At 41.4% G+C, this 17,407-nt stretch overlaps 1 protein-coding gene across 6 annotated transcripts in view; it reads left to right on the top strand.

Moving 5' to 3' along the window:
• The window catches only part of ralgps2 (Ral GEF with PH domain and SH3 binding motif 2), a 516,901-nt gene that overhangs the window by 111,228 nt on the left and 388,266 nt on the right, over positions 1 to 17,407 (top strand). For all 6 annotated transcript variants that reach the window (XM_073063652.1, XM_073063657.1, XM_073063658.1 and 3 more), the window contains exon 5: positions 8,810 to 8,860. In XM_073063652.1, coding sequence (XP_072919753.1) covers positions 8,810 to 8,860 — 51 coding nt within the window. The remainder of the gene's footprint in view (positions 1 to 8,809; positions 8,861 to 17,407) is intronic.

Here is a 17,407-nt window from a genome sequence, read left to right on the forward strand (position 1 = left end):
TCATTTCCCAATACCAGATTAAGTACAGCCTCTTCTCTAGTTGACTTATCTACATATTGTGTCAGGACACCTTCCTGAATACACTTAACAAACTCCACCCCATCTAAACCCCTTGCGCTGAGGAGATTCCAATTAATATTAAGAAAGTTAAAATCTCCCATCACAACAACCCTATTATTATTGCAGCGTTCCAGAATCTCTATCTGCTCCTCGATATTCTTGTTACTATTGGGGGGGGGGGTGTCTATAAAAACACCCAGTAGAGTTATTGCCCCTTTCCTGTTTCCGACTTCCACCCACACTGACTCAGTAGACAATCCCTCTCTATGACTTCCTCCTTCTCTGCAGCTGTGACACTATCCCTAATTGGCAATGCCATGCCCCCACCTCTTCTGCCTCCCCCTCTGTACTTCTTGAGACATCTAAAGCTTAGCACACTCTGCAGCCATTCCTGCTCCTGAGACATCCAAGTCTCTGCCACAATGTCACAGTTCTACGTATTGATTCGCAATCTGAGTTCATCTGTCTTGTTTATGATACTCCTTGCATTAAAATAGACACATCTCAAACCATCAGGCTAAGTGCATCTTTGCACTAACATCTGTCGCTCCTCCTTCACAAACTCCCTACAAGCTGTTTCTACTTGTACTCCAACCTTCCCATCCTCTGCCTCTTCACTTCAGTTCCCATTCCCCTGCAAATCTAGTTCAAACCCTCCCGAATAGCATTAGCAAACCTCCCCGCCAGGATATTGTTCCCCTCAGATTCCAGTGCAACCTGTCCTTTTTGTACAGGTGACACCTGCCCCAGAAGAGGTCCCAATGATCCAAAAATCTGAATCTCTGACCCTTGATCCAATCCTTCAGCCAAGCATTTATCCTCCACTTCATTCTATTTCTGTATTCACTGTCACGTGGCACAGGCAGCAATCCCGAGATTACTACTGTTGAGGTCCTGCTTCTCAGCTTCCTTCTTAACTCCTTGTATTCTGTTTTCAGGACCTCCACCCTTTTTTTTAATGTTATTGGTATCAGTATGCACCACAACCTCTGGCTGCTCACCCTCCCATTTCAGAATATTGTGATGTGCTCAGAAACATCACAAACCCTGGCACCTGGAATGCAAACTACCATCCTTGTTTCTTTTTTTTTAAAAAAAGTATCCAAAGGCTTTTACTATGTGATATGATAGAGCATAAAACACAGGTAAAATTTGGCTCATCAAGTCTGCTCCACCATTCCATCATGGCTGATTTATTATCCTTGTGAACCCCAATTCTCCTAGCTTCTCCCTAAAACAGTTGGTGCCCTTACTAATCAATGGTATGGTATGCTGCCTGTCAGGTAGGTGCCAGGGTCAGGGAATTCACAGAACGGGTCCAAAGCATTCTAAAGGAGGGGGTAAACTGCCAGAAGACATGGTACATATTAGTACCAACGACAGAGGTAGGAAAGGAGATAATCAGAATCAAATTTATTATTACCAACATGTGTCGTGAAATTTGTTAATTTTCCTGTTAAAGGTCCTGAAGAAAGAATATAGGCAGTAAGGCAGAAAACTGAAAAGCAAGACCTCAAGGGTAGTAATTACTGGATTGGTGCCTGTGCCAGTGAGGGTAAGAATAGGAAGATTAGGCAATTGAATGTGTGGCTGTGGAATTGGTTAAGGGTCAGGGTGTCAGATTTCTGGTTTTTTGGGATCTCTTCTGGTGAAGCTATGACCTGTACAGAAAAGACGGGCTACTGCTGAATTCTCCAGTCCCTTTGAATTGAATTTCGGTTTATTGTCATTTAGAAACCACAACTGCAATGCAGTTAAAAAATGAAACTATGTTCCCCCAGAATGATATCACAAAAGCACACGACAAAACAGACTACACCAGAAAATCCACATAACATTTGGCAATCCCCAAATCCAGAGTCCGGATAGGCTGCTGCATATTAATATTGCGCTACCATCTTGGCAAGTTCCCTGGAAAGGAGCTCCAAATCTACCGGACAAAACAAGACTACCCAGACACACCAAGTCAGGAGACCAACTCTACCACCCAACAAACTAAAAACTAAAGCTACAAGACCTACACAAAACCACATAGTTACAACAGTGCAAACAGTACCATAATTGATATAAAAAAAACAGACCATGGGCACAGTAAAAATAGTCCAAAGATGTTAAAAGACTATAAGTTCGAAAGAAACCACCACACAGTTTCCACAAGTCCTCAGGGTCCTGATAGACTTGTTATCCCATGCAGGTGGCAGAAGGGAATACCCCCGCAATGGACTTCCAAAGCGCTGCCAGACTCAGCCTCAGACTTTGCACCTCTGATTTTTGAATTTTCACCCAATTTTGAAAATAATCTACACCTTTATTCTTTCTAGCAAAAAGCATGATCATACATGTTGTTTTGCCTATAGAGATGCTATTTGTTTTTTATGTAGTTCATTTTGTACCAACACTACTTCCTGTTTTTTAACATCACTTCCTATGCGGGTTAACTTAGATTTCAACGTGGAGTAAACACAGAAGAAAGACATTTATCTCCATCTACTCTATTTGCCCTTAAAGCAGCAAAATCTTTTCACAAAAGTTTTTTCACTTAAAAGCTCTGAATAAAGCTCCTAGCCCAGGTGATTTTTGAGAAGGTGTTTAACTCCTCGACTAGCTTTGTATGCATCATTTTCAAGGAATTGTTGAGTATTGGAGATGCATCTGATTACCGTATGCTATAGTGTCAGCTTCCGGCACAGCAATGTCAATCGCTGAGCTCTGGAAGTCAGGTCAGAATGCGGTGTATCGATTGTGCCTTCATGACGCTTAGCATAATTGCAACATGAGCCCACGACATGGTTGCTCAAGAGAGGATGAAATTAAAGCAGTAGACAAAGATAGGAACCAGCTTTTGTCAGGCTTCACGCCATATTTTTACCAAGTCCTCCTGAACTTGCATCCTCTGATTCAGATTCAAGCTCAAAGGAAGATGATCCTACTTTGAAGGTACAAATTGAGAAGTGCCCAAAGTCACCAAACTTGGAAACACATGGGTGTTCACCACTTGGAAACGCATGGTGGGGTTCACCACTTAATAAGAGCACACCAGAGCTGAACAGTGTAGCAAGTGTATCAGTGGCTCACCCTTCAACAGAAGCTACTGCAGAACCAACTGCACAGCCCACACTTGATGCTCCAGGCGGTGGTGATATTGATTTCATTTTTTACCAACAGCCAATGCATGAATGGGGGTTTTCTAGAGTAAACTACAGAAAGCTGAAGGGTGCAGATCAGATGAAACACTGGGGATGGCATGTTCGTGGAAGAATATTGCAAGAAATAGGAGACTGGGTATACCAGGGAGAAAGTTGGTACCAGTGTTTGATCAGGAAGGAGGTTAGACTTTCAGATAGAAGGCAAAGCATACTTGCAAGAAGGTCATTTGGGTTGGGGAGATGACAAATGTAGAGGATTATGAAGCATATTGGTAAGGGATGGAATCTGAGTGCAGCGGGTGTTGGAGAGTTTTTTGTGAAGGAGTTGCAGATTGCAATACTTGTCTGCCAAATTCTTGGAGTGTGAGTCCAGATTGTGATGTATGTTTTAACTAATGCAGGAGTGCATGCATTGGATTTATGGAATTCTGGGATCAAACTTGAGCATCTTCTACAGGTTACTGCAGGGTTACTGTACCTGTGAACTGTTTGGGTTTTGAGCTGTTTGCGGGTCAGGAATGCGGCTGCTTTTGAGTTCCTACACAGCAGAAGATGGCTACAACCCTGCAACTGCTGACAAATCCATCCAGTTAATCCCTGAAGTTCTCATTTGTTTGTAAGGGCTTGTATGTAAATCTGCTGTTCATAGGCTGGGGAGGACCTGTACTATGCCTAGGGTATTTGAAGACACTTTATGTCATATACACAAGTCTTCAGTCCCGCAGGAAAGTTTACTTTTTTCAGTCGCAAGAACACATTTTTTGTATCAAAATATTACTTTATCAGGGAATCATCATATAGAGAAAACAATCGTTTTTTGAGTAAAATTTATTTATTTCTTCACCATTTAAAGAAAAATCCTTGTTTTTACATGAGCTAGCATTAAGGTTTAGAAACATAGAAAACCTACAGCACAATAGAGGCCCTTCGGCCCATAAAGTTGTGCTGAACATGTCCCTACCTTAGAAATTACTAGGCTTACCTATAGCCCTTTATTTTACTAAGCTCCATGTACCTATCTAAAAGCCTCTTAAAAGACCCTATTGTATCTGCCTCCACCACCGTTGCTGGCAGCCCATTCCACACACTCACCACTCTCTGAGTAAAAAAACTTACCCCTGACATCTCCTCTGTACCAACTCCTCAGCACCTTAGTGTCCTCTTGTGGCAACCATTTCAGCCCTGGGAAAAAGCCTCTGATTATCCACAAGATCAATAACTCTCATCATCTTGTACACCTCTATCAGGTCACCTCTCATCCTCCTTTGCTCCAAGGAGAAAAGGCCAAGTTCACTCAACCTATTCTCATAAGGCATGCTCCCCAATTCAGGCAACATTCTTGTAAATCTCCTCTGCACCCTTTCTATGGCTTCCACATCCTTCCTGTAGTGAGGTGACCAGAACTGAGCAGGGTACTCTAAGTGGGATCTGACCAGGGTCCTATATAGCTGCAACATTACCTCTCGGCTCCTAAATTCAGTTTCACGATTGATGAAGGCCAATACATCATACACCTTCTTAACCACGGAGTCAACCTGTGCAGCTGCTTTGAGTGTCCTGTGGATTCGGCCGTCAAGATCCCTCTGATCCTCCACGCTGCCAAGAGTCTTACCATTAATACTATATTCTGCCATCATATTTGACCTACCAAAATGAACCACTTCACACTTATCTGGGTTGAACTCCATCTGCCACTTCTCAGCTCAGTTTTGCATCCTATCAATGTCCTGCTGTAACCTCTGACAGCCCTCCACACTATCCACAACACCTCCAACCTTTGCCTCATCAGCAAACTTACTAACCCATCCTTCCACTTCCTCATCCAGGTCATTTATAAAAATCACTAAGAGTAAGGATCCCCGAGGCACCCCACTGGTGACCGACCTCCATGCAGAATATGACCCGTCTACAATCACACTTTGCCTTCTGTGGGCAAGTCAGTTCTGGATCCACAAAGCAATGCCCCCTTGGTTCCCATGCCTCCTTACTTTCTCAATAAGCCTTGCATGGGGTACCTTAACAAATGCCTTGCTGAAATCCATATACACTACATCTACTGCTCTTCCTTCATCAATGTGTTTAGTCACATCCTCAAAAAATGCACAACAGAGAATTTATGGAGGGCGAACAAGGCAATACAGAGTGGGAGCCTGAAAAGTAATGGAATAGAGAGATCTTGGAATTGATGCTACAAATGTTAGGCAAGTCGTATTGGTGAGGTATTTTGAACAATTGTAGGCAGTTTGGATTGATTCTTATTTTTGCTTCAGATTTTTTGGGTTCTAAAGTGACAGATATTATAGCATACAGAGACTCTGGCATAGGTAATGTTCAATATAACTGGCCTGTCAAGTGATAAAGGGTCTTCCTGAAACGTTAACTGTCCATTTCTTTATTCAGCTGCAGACTGACCAGCTGAATTTATCCAGCAGTTCAGTTTTTGCTTCAGATGCCATTATCTGCAGTGTTTTGTGTCTGTCTCCATCTTATGGTTGATCATAATATTACAGGCATGACTGCCACTTTATTTCGAGACTAGAAGATACACCAGTTCCAGATAAAGAGTTGTTTAATGGCCTACCTGATAATCTGAGTAGTGAGTGACTCCTTGTACTATGTTGCTCAAACAGAGGAAATATATCCACTCTGTAAACCCTGTAGAACTTGAAAAGTTTCAATGAGATAACTCATAATTCTTCTAAACTGAGTAGTTTGCTTATTTTCTCCTCATGTGACAAACTCATCATTCCAGGTACAAATCCAGTAAATTGTTGTTGCACTGGGAAATGAATTAATTCAATTAATTTCAGATGTTATTCTGTGGTTACTATCTTTATCTATCATGTTGAGTTGTCAATGAGAATTCCAGATATTTTTTAGGAATTCACTTTCATTGGATTGCACACACTATTGATGTGTTTAGAATTTTTTATGAAAAATATAATGTACAAGAAATGTGTGTCTCCCCTCTATTGTGGTTGATGGAAACCTTACTTGCATTTGCTCCATTTCTTGGATGAGTTTCAAATCTGTTTCCATCCCCACTCAGCCCCACCCCCATCTCACTGATAGAGCCAGAGTTCTGTTGGTTCTCACCTTTCATCTTACCAGCCTTGGCATCCAGCATACCATTCATCATTTCCACCTGCTGCAACAGGATCCATAGCCAGTCACTATCCCTTTCTGCAGGGACTACTCTTTCCATGACTTCTTGGTTTACTCAGCATGAACCACTCACCCATTCCTGTCTCCTGCCATGTTACCCTACAACCAACTATTAGAGGTGCAACATGTGTTCCTACACCTCTCTCATTACCACCCCTTTACCTCCACCTGCCTGTCTGTTTCTGCCCCCTCCTTTCCCCCACCTAGTTCCATTCCCCCTTTTTCTTTCTTTCCTTTTCTGTTTCTAGCCTTCACCCACCAGTCACTGACTGCACATCTACCCCTTCCCCACCTGGCTTCATTTGCCCATTATCTCCTTATCTAGTTTCTCCTATTGCCTGCTGACCCCTCCCTGAACCATTATTCTTGTCCTGGTATACTGGCTATCTCTGTCACCCTTCATCAAGGTGGAGTGTAAACCAGAAACATATACTGTCCCTTAGCCTCCAGAGATGCTGCATGACCCACTGATTTCTAATTGCTCTAGATTCTAACTGCAGTCTCGTGTATGTCTGCTCTCTTTGGAAGAGTAGATCCATTTATTTCATTGAATGGAAATGGCTGTGAATGACCTGAATGTTAAGTAATTAAAATCTTTTGAATTAAAAGTCTTTTAACTCAATAGTTTTTAAATTTCAAATTGCATTTGTTTGTAGTAGTATTTAAAATGCTTTGTAATGCTTCTGAATATCGGACATTGCAGACACAATAATTTTAAAGGTTTATCAATGAGTTGTGATCAGGGACTACAGAAATTAAGTTTGTACTTCCCCTTTAGGTCTACAGTAATATTGCAAAGGTTATATCTTGCAGTAAGTTTTCTATAGAGCTGAGCAGGTTAATGAGATCTTATCATTCTGTTAGCTCATGTCCTTAAGCTTCAAGTAGCAATGTTAATCAGTCATGGTTTGTGCATGCAGGCCCTGCAAGGTGCAAGAATGTTTGGTTATGTTGATCCCCATTCTTGCACCAATCTTTCTCAGCTGTTCCACTGGTTCCCGGCCTGACCATTTCTTTCATCTCTACATAAGTCACAGCATTATGCACGACCCTGGTTCCCCAGAGTTACCTATTGGCCAGACCTGAAATTTCAACCCTAAGCAGGCCTAGCCCTGATAACATGTAATACAAAGAGTGGAGTAGGCCATGTTGTAATTTCACCAGGAGCACTATATTACAGTGTAGAACGTTAGGTTTGTAGTCTTAAACTCTCTAGGTTGATGGCTGAAATAATCATGGTAAGAAGGGAACTCAAAATCTCCAACCTCTCGTATGTTTCATGGCTTTAGACTATGGCCACCGTTAGTTGTGGTTGACCATGGATGATGTATCCTAGTTGTCGAAGTCAATATGCAAACCAGGGCAGTACTATACGGAGAGCAAGCTGTGGGCATGCAGCAGACCGTGCCCCCCCCCCCCCGTCTGTGCAGTTGATGAATGCAAAGGAACAGAAGAGACCAATAGAGTTTGGCATCAGCAACATTACAGCAGTTGCCATTCAGCATTGAACTCACTGTAGGAGTGCCTTAGGGACTCCAGCTCCCGCAGCCTTCCCATGAGTGGGTATAGCCACAAAGCAGTGAGGTTTGAAACCAGAGTTTTCTTTTTCCTAGATGAGCTGCCAATCACAGCATGAGTCCATCTTCCCAGAATGATTGGTTTTAAGGTGCTAGTAACCTGTCTTTGCCCCTTCCCCTGTTAATAGAAATTATTCTGCCTGGCTTAATAGCTAAGTGACATGTGAAGGCCAGGAACTGTACTTGGTTTCCTGAAGCTATTTGAGATGCTTGCCATTGGGAGCATTTAATAGCTAGTAGGGGTTTATCCCCAATACCCACCCCTGATTATGACAAACTTAAGGAACCATTCATGGCCTTATTCTGTGAGAAATTTTAATAATCAAATTGTGATTGGCCTCAAAGTTCAATGGTTACATCACAGGATGCTGCTTTTGTGGTGGCTGCAGTGGCCTGTGTGTTCTTGGCTCTGCCCCATACCCTACCTTCCCTTAACTTATTCCATTCATATCATGCTATTAAAATCAATTGGGCAGTGTCATTTCTGTTTGAATATTTGAAATATTGTAAAATGCAGTTGACAGCCATAGTCTCTGGCAAGAATAGATGAGTGGTTGCTAGTACTAAGTTTTGGTCCATTGAATTAGGTACTGTATTAAATAAGGGAATTCTGACCACTTTTAAATTTTATTTATCAAATTGCTAAATATATTACTTATGATCTACTGAATCAGGTTGTGAAACTTTTTTGACTAATAGTGCATTCATTTTTAAGTTCAGTTTATTTTTAATACATTTAATATTTTGAAGTTGAACACAATTGGGGAAAATAATTTTGGAGACTCAATGTCCAAAATTGTTGTGAAGATGAATTATTTTCATGATTAAATTGTAATTTTATTTACAATTATGTTTTTTTAGAGTCAGATAACATTAATGGATGCACCAGTTTTTAAAGCAATTCAACCTGAGGTGAGTTAATATCATGGTCTTTGGTAGTAGGTACTGTATTGTAATAGTATGTAATTACTGAAGCCTTGCTTCAGAAACATTATTTCAGTTAATGTTGATCATTTTCCTCCAATGTTGATTATATGTAACCATGTTCATTATGTTTTGATCTGTGCCAGTGGTTTCAAAATGTTAGCAGTTTGTCACTTGAAGATGCTGTTGGGAAAATCAATGAGAACTGTTGCAAACACCATGCTTCTTTGCCTCTGTAATGCTTTGTTACTAATGTAGCTGTGAGGCATACTCTGCAGTCCAGACTGTATGTATATAAAGAAGCTCCAAAATCTTGACAGGCAGAAATTGTGAGTTTGACACAGAAAGAACAGAAGAGTGAACTTCCCAAAGTTCTGAAATTCCTTATAGAGGTGGAAGTCTGTAATGTGCCCAGACTGAAGAATGGTCTTCAAGCTTATGTTGGGCATTGTAATAGTGCAGGAGGCCATAAACAAAATGCTTAGAGTGGGAATTGGCTGGTGAAATAAAGTAGCAGAGAACAAGAAACTTGAGGTCAACTGAATGAAGGGTGTAGAAAGGCGTGCCAGTAGATGTGTTTAAGATCTATCCTAAGAGTTGATTTAGTTAGTTGTTGTTCATATTAGATTGCCTCTGGTTGTGAAACTAAGAGATTGCCTTGAGTTTTAATTTCCATTTACTCTTGCTCCTATTGCGTCCTTGGGTGGGCTGAGTCTTGTAGTCCTGTTCTGGTTAATGAAGCTGCACAGTTATATTGTGACAGTTTAATAAAGTTGTCTATCTGATTTTGATGCAGGATAAGTAAATTGCAGTATGAATGCCAAATCTGGTTACACTGTTGCAGTTTTTATTAAATAAGGATTAATAGAGCTATTTTACATGAATGGAGTACGCACCTTCTCATGTCAATTAGTTGTTTCTGTTTGGTAAATTTGTACAATTAATAATGCCACCATAAGCTAAGTCACTCTTGTCAATAAAGCAATATGTTTTTCTTATCATATTGTGCCTGATAAAGAACTTGTGAAACTTGGATTTCAAGTTCAGTTTTTACAATGCTTATAAAATATTTGGATAAATTTCAGGAGGACTCCTTAACTTAGTGTTGAATGATTTAGTGTTGGAAACAATACAACTATAAATGAAGCTGAAGTAATTTGTAAATTCTAATTTAATTCTCATTCTTATACATAGGGGTTAATTATATTAGTTAGCATTTACTTGAAAGAATCAAACAGTTTTTATATATTTGTAAAACATTCTGGCGAGAATATGTTCAAACTGCAAGCAAAACTAAATGTTGGTTATGTATTTCATTAAGTAAAAAGCTTGAGCATGTAGATATTAAGAAAGAGGATGTACTGGAGTTTTTGGAAATCATCAAGTTGGATAAGTTGCTGGGACCGAATGAGATGTACTCCAGTCGACTGTGGGAGGCAAAGAGGAGATTGCTGAGACTCTGGCGATGATCTTTGCATCATCAATGGAGACGGGAAAGGTTTCGGAGGATTGGAGGGTTGTGAAAGTTGTTCTTTTATTCAAGAAAGGGAGTAGAGATAGCCCAGGAAATTATAGATCAGTGAGTCTTACCTCAGTTGATGGAGAAGATCCTGAGAGGCAGGATTTATGAACATTTGGAGAGGTATAATATGATTAGGAATAGTCAGCATGGCTTTGTCAAGGGCAGGTCGTCCCTTACGAGTCTGATTGAATTTTTTGAGGATGTGACTAAACACATTGATGAAGGAAGAGCAGTAGATGCAGTGTCTATGGATTTCAGCAAGGCATTTGATAAGGTAACCCATGCAAGGCTTATTGAGAAAGTAAGGAGGCATGGGATCCAAGGGGACATTGCTTTGTGGTTTCAGAACTGACTTGCCCACAGAAGGCCAATAGTGGTTGTAGATGGGTTAAATTCTGCATGATGGTCGGTCACCAGTGGGATGCCTCAGGGATCTGTTCTGGGACCCTTATTCTTCGTGATTTTTATAAATGACCTGGATGAGGAAGTAGAGGGATGGGTTAGTAAGTTTGCTGATGACACAAAGGTTGGAGTTGTTGTGGATAGTGTGGAGGGCTGTCAGAGGTTACAGCGGGACATTGATAGGATGCAAAACTTGGCTGAGAAGTGGCAGATGGAGTTCAACCCAGATAAGTGTGGAGTGGCTTATTTTGGTAGGTCAAATATGATGGCAGAATATAGTATTAATGGTAAGACTGTTGGCAGCGTGGAGGATCAGAGGGATCTTGGGGTCCAAGTCCATAGGACGCTCAAAGCAGCTGCGCAGGTTGTCTCTGTGGTTAAGAAGGCATATGGTGTATTGGCCTTCGTCAATCATGGAATTGAATTTAGGAGCCGAGAGGTAATGTTGCGGCTATATAGGACCCTGGTCAGACCCCACTTGGAGTACTGTGCTCAGTTCTGGTTGCCTCACTACAGGAATGATGTGGAAGCCATAGAAAGGGTGCAGAGGAGATTTACAAGGATGTTGCATGGATTGGGGAGCGTGCCTGATGAGAATAGGTTGAGTGAACTTGGCCTTTTCTCCTTGGAGCAAAGAAGGATGAGAGGTGACCTGATAGAGGTATACAGGATGATGAGAGACATTGATCATATGGATAATCAGAGGCTTTTTCCCAGGGCTGAAATGGTTGCCACAAGAGGACACAGGTTTAAGGTGCTAGGGAGTAGGTACAGAGATGTCAGGGGTAAGTTTTTTTACTCAGAGAGTGGTGAGTGCATGGAATGGGCTGCCCGCAACGGTGGTGGAGGCGGACACGATAGGGTCTTTTAAGAGGCTTTTAGATAGGTACATGATAGGTACATAGGGCTATAGGGAAGCCTTGTAATTTCTAAGGTAGGGACATGTTTGGCACAACTTTGTGGGAAAAGAGCCTGTATTGTGCTGTAGGTTTTTTATGTTTTTATGGGTGAGAGGGAAAGATGTGTTTGGTGGTGGAATCCCTTTGGAGGTGGTGGAAGTTGCAGAGAATTATGTGCTGAACGCAGAGGCTGGTGGGGTGGTAGGTGAGGACAAGAGGAACCCTATCCCTGGTGGGGTTTTGGGAGGATGGAGTGAGAGCAGATGTGCATGAAATGGAAGAGATGCAGTTGAGGGTGGTGTTGATGGTGGAGGAAGGAAAGCCCCCTTTTTTGAAGGAGGAGGAAATCTCCTTAGTTCTGTTATGAAAAGCCTCATCTTGAGAGCAGATGCGGCGGCGATGGAGGAATTGAGAGAAGAGGATGGCATTTTTGCAATTCACAGGGTGAGAAGAGGTATAGTTCAGGTAGCTATGAGAATCAGTAGGTTTATAATAGACATCAGTAGATAAGCTGTCTCCAGAGATAGAGATGGAGATCAAGAAAGGGGAGGGAGTTGTCGGAAATGCAGCAGGTGAATTTGAGGGCCGGGTGCAAGTTGGAGGCAAAGTTGATTAAGTCGATGAACTCAGCTTGGTTGCAGGTAGCAGCACCGATACAGTCGTTGATGTAGTGTAGAAAAAGTCGGAGAGTGATACCGGTGTAGGCTTGGAACATAGACTGTTCCATACAGCTGACAAAAAGGCAGGTATAGCTGGGACCCATGCGAGTGCCATTTATTTGAAGGAAGTGGGAGGAGCTGAAGGAGAAATTATTCAAAGTGAGGACAAGTCCCGCCAGACGGAGGAGAGTGGTGGTGGAGGGGAACTGGTTGGGTCTGGTGTCCAGGAAGAAACGAAGAGCTGTGAGGCCTTCCTGATGGGGGATGGAGGTGTATAGGACTGAACATTCATAGTGAAAATAAGATGATCGGGGCATGGAAACTTGAATTCATTGAAAAGTTTATGAGCATGTGAAGTGCTCCTTCATCCTGAAATGTTAACTGAACCTTGCTCTGAGTATTCATTTATTCATTTTTTCTTCAATGTTCAAAGTAAATTTTATTATGTAAGTACAAATATGTCCCAATATACAACCCAAAGATTAATTTTCTTGTGAGAATACTCAACAAATCTACAGAATAATAACTGTAACAGGATTAATGAAAGATCAACCAGAGTGCAGAAGACAACAAACTGTGCAAGTGCAAATATAAATAAATAGCAATAAATAATGAGAACATGAGATGAAAAGTCATTGAAAGTGAGTTCATTGGTTGTGGGAACATTTCAGTAATGGGGCAAGGGAAGCTCAGTGCAGTTATCCCCTTTAGTTCAAGAGCCTAATAGTTGTGGAGTAGTAACTGTTCTGTAGTCTGGTGGTGCGAATCCTGAGGCTCTTGTACCTTCTTCCTGATGGCAGCAGCGAAAAGCGAGCATGACCTGGGTGGTAGGAGCCCCTGATGATGGATGCTCCTTTCCTGCAACAGCGTTTCATATAGATGAGCTCAATGATTGGGAGAGCTTTACCCATGATGTACTGGGCCACATCCGTTACTTTTGTAGGATTTTCCACTGGTGTTTCCATACCAGGCTGTGATAAAGCCAGTCAATATACTCTCCATTACACATCTATAGAAGTTTGTTGAAGTTTTAGATGTCATAGCAAATCTTTGCAAACTCCTAAGGAAGTAAAGGTGCTGTTGTGCATTCTTCACAATTGCACTTACATGCTGGGCCCAGGACAGGTTAGGTTCTTGAGTCTTGTTCAAGCACTAAGTTTAAAAAAAAGTAATTTCATTCAATTGTCTAGTTTTGAAATCAATGGATGCCCAATGTGCTTCCTACAAGCAATTCTTTTTATTTCATGCACTTATTTCGTCCCCATCTTAAACACAGGTAAAAACAATGGGAATTGCGATTTTGGAAGTTGTTTTTCTAACAGAAATGCATCATATGGCTGTCCCTACATGTACTTAACTTGTTAACTTACTTTAGCACAATGTAGCTTTTTTGTTGTAAACTAATTTTATTTGGTGATTGCACACATATTTTAACTAATTCTATCTGATTTGTATGCTAATGATTAAGTAGTCAAGATATTGCAATTACATAACTATGCAAAACTGTAACACACATCTCTGGCTTTATCAAAATAAAAAGTAGAATATGGTAGGAATTAGCAACTGTAGTGAGAAATGGAATTTATATTTCAAATCAGTTAATTACCATTGGAACTGAGAACTTAAAATATTGTGCAAATTTACTGGTAGCTTCAAAGGCCATATATTTCAAATATGCAGAATGCATTATATGTAAATGCAGACTTCTGCTGTATTTTAATTTTAGTTGCACTTGAGTTTTATTGGTAAGCAGTAAAGAAATTGTAAATAAAGAAGTTTTTTACGTTTTATATTTAACCGTGTTCAAAAAAAATCATTTTTAGCAGTGTTAGAAATTTATAGATGAAAAAAAAAATTTGAGAAAATTCATTTTGCAGATGCTGGAAATCCAGACAGCACAGAACGCTGGAGGAACAGGTCAGGCAGCATCTAAGGAAATGGATAAGCAGTCAGTATTTCAGGATGAAACCCTGCATCAGGACTGGAAAGGAAAGAGAAAGAAACAACAATAAGGAGTACCCGCTAGAAAATGATAGTTAAAGCCAGGTGGGTGGGAGAAAGTGGATGAAGTATGAAGCTGGGAGGTGATAGGTGGAAAATGTAAATGGCTGGAGAAGAATAAATCTGATAGGAGGAGAGTGTGAACCATGGGAGAAAGGGAAGAAGAAAGGGCATCGGGGAGGTAGTAGGCAGGTGAGAAGAGAAGAGGTAGGAGGGGAGCCAGATTGTGGAATTGAAGAAGAAGAAAGGGGAAGGGGGAAAAATTACCGGAAGTTAGAGATAGTGATGTTCATGTCATCAGGTTGGAGGCTGTGCAGTCTGAATATGAGGTGTAGCTCCTCCAACCTGAGAGTGGCCTCATCGTGGCAGTAGAGGAGGCCATGGACTAGCATGTGGAATGAGGATTAGAATTAACATAATTGGCCACCAGGAAATCCTGCTGTTTGTGGATGGAAAGAAGATGCTCAGTAAAGTGTTCCCCAGTCTGTTGGGTCTCACCGAAGACGGAGAAGTCGCAGTGGGAGTAGCAGATACAATAAACAACCTCAACAGATTCATAAATAAAATGTTGCCTCATCTGAAAGAACTGTTTGGGGCCTTAAGTAGAGGTGAGGGAGGAGATGAATGGGCAGGTGTAGCACTTCTTCCACTTGCAGGGATAAGAGTCAGGAGGAACAAACAGACAAAAGAATCACAAGAGGGAGCAATACCTTCAAAGAGTAAGGTGGGGGGGAGGTAAAGATGTGTTTGGTGATAGGGTCCTGTTGAAGGTGTTGCAAGTTGTGGAGAATGATGTGCTGGATGCGGAGGCTCATAGGGTTGTAGGTGAGGATAAGAGGAACTCTATGCTGTTAAGGTGGTGGGAAGTGGGGTGAGGAAATGGAGGAGATGTGGTTGAGGGCAGCATTAATGGTGAAGGAAGGGAAACCCTTTTTTTGAAGAAGGATGGCATCTCTTTTTTCTGGAAAGGAAATCCTCATCCTAAGAACGGATGTGACAGAAATGAAGGAACTGAGGAAAAAGGAATGGCATTTTTACAGGAGATGTTGGGAAGAGGTACAGTCAAGAGACTCATGAGAGTTGGTAGGTTTATAAAAGATTTCAGTGGACATTTAGTCTCCAGAGATGGAGTCAGAGTGATCAAGAGAGAGGAGAGAGGTGTCAGAAATGGACCAAGTGGCATTAAGAGCAGGGTGGAAGTTGGAGGCAAAGTTGATGATATTGATGAGCTCAGAATCAAGCAGCATCAATACAGTCATCAATGTGCCCATGGCTACACCTTTGAGATTGGAGAAAGTAGGAGGAGCCAAAAGAGAAATTGTTGAGTATGAGGACCAGTTCTATCAGATGGTAATTTTCAGAAATTCCCAGCTTCCCTTATCTCATCTGAATCTGAATCAGAATCGGCACTTTCCTCTTTTCTCCCTCCACTCCTCCTGTATCTCTTACTTTCTTCCTTCCCTCTTCTAGTTTTTCCTTTGCCCCTCATGTTCCTAGTCTGTAGGCAAATAGTTCCCTGTAAAGTGATTTCTTAGCTAGTGAATATTTGTTAAGTGTTGCTGTCTATTTCTAGTGTTACGAACCCCGTAACTGGGTCACTTACCAGCAAAGATAGAGAGGTCCGCTGAAGTCTGATGGTACTATTTTTAAATGTTTTTATTTATAAAAGGGCACAAAAGTAAGGTTAATACAAACATTCAGATAATATACGTCGTCAATACTCAATCTAAAGCGTGGGTATATTAATAATAAACAATAAGAAGTGGCTCTATCGTTTTGTCTAGGGGTAAAAATAGTGTCCAATGTAAATATAAAAGTTTCGTCAGTTCATGAAGGCTTTTAGCCATTTGGAGACCGCTGGGTTTTCACTGGTTGGAGAGAGAAAGAATTTTGGTGAGAAAATAAACTTGCCAGCCTTTTGGACTCAAATCGTTGAATCGGGAACCTGGGTTCCCCGTTGTCAGTTCGAAGTCCTTTTCGGGGTTATCAGCCACTCGTTCCCCAAGCTAGGGGAACCGAATCACACGTGGCTCCCGAACAGCTTCCCGTCATTACGGGAGCGATGAGCGATGGTGTCTCCTTCTGGTGCGTCGCTGGGGTACTGCCTCCTGCAGTCCCCTTTTTATCGTGACTGGCAGATTTGTAGATGTCAATCAAGGTAGGGTGATACAATCCCCACCCCACATTGCCCGAGGGTGTCCATGTCCCTGATAGCTGGCACGTAGTATAGAGTTGCAATTCACACAGGTGTTTCTAAGAACAATGGTCAAATCTGTTGCATTGTCTCTCATTTCCTGGGTCCAAGACCCGAATTAATAGCGATCTTGCGATTCTCCGGAAGGAGGGGGCTGGTCCCGCACCCTTCGGCCCCTCAGAGCTGTGGTACATTCATAACACTAGTTTTTAGTAATAAGAGTTGGCACTTTTTCTGTTTGGATTGCATTTTACAACAGTTTGGTACAGTTCCAAGTCTCAGTTGTTGCAGCCTGAGGTTGCATTAACTGCTTACCTTCTCTTTTGTTATGTTTGGATACTCTATTGCAACCTAAATTTCAGAGCACCTTTAAGCAGTATTCTGGTAAATATTTTCCATATGATTCATGATTAACTTGAATGTTACTTAGACCACAGTAACTAATTGAAACAACTCTAAAATATTTTGCACATCATAATATCTGAAATTAATTAATTTTCATAAAAAATGGAACAAGTAACATCACCAAAACCATGAATTAAAATATGGAAAAGCAATCTTACACATTGTAGTTCAATCATAAGGAAGAAAAAATCTGCAGATGCTGAAAATCCAAGCAACACACACTAAATGCTGCCAGAACCCAGCAGATTGGGCAGCATCTATGGAAAAAAGTAAACAGTCAACGTTTTGGGTCAAGAGTCTTCATCAGGACCCGAGAGAAAAGATTAGAAGGTTGGGGAGGGGAGGAATAAATATAAAGTAGCAAGTGATGAATAAAACCAGGGGTGGGGGGGGGGAGGAGGGGTCAAGTAAAGAGTTGGGAAATCTATTGGTGAAAGAGATAAAAGGCTGGAG

Source organism: Hemitrygon akajei, chromosome 12 (assembly GCF_048418815.1).
Source record: "Hemitrygon akajei chromosome 12, sHemAka1.3, whole genome shotgun sequence".
Classification (NCBI taxonomy): Eukaryota; Metazoa; Chordata; class Chondrichthyes; order Myliobatiformes; family Dasyatidae; genus Hemitrygon; species Hemitrygon akajei.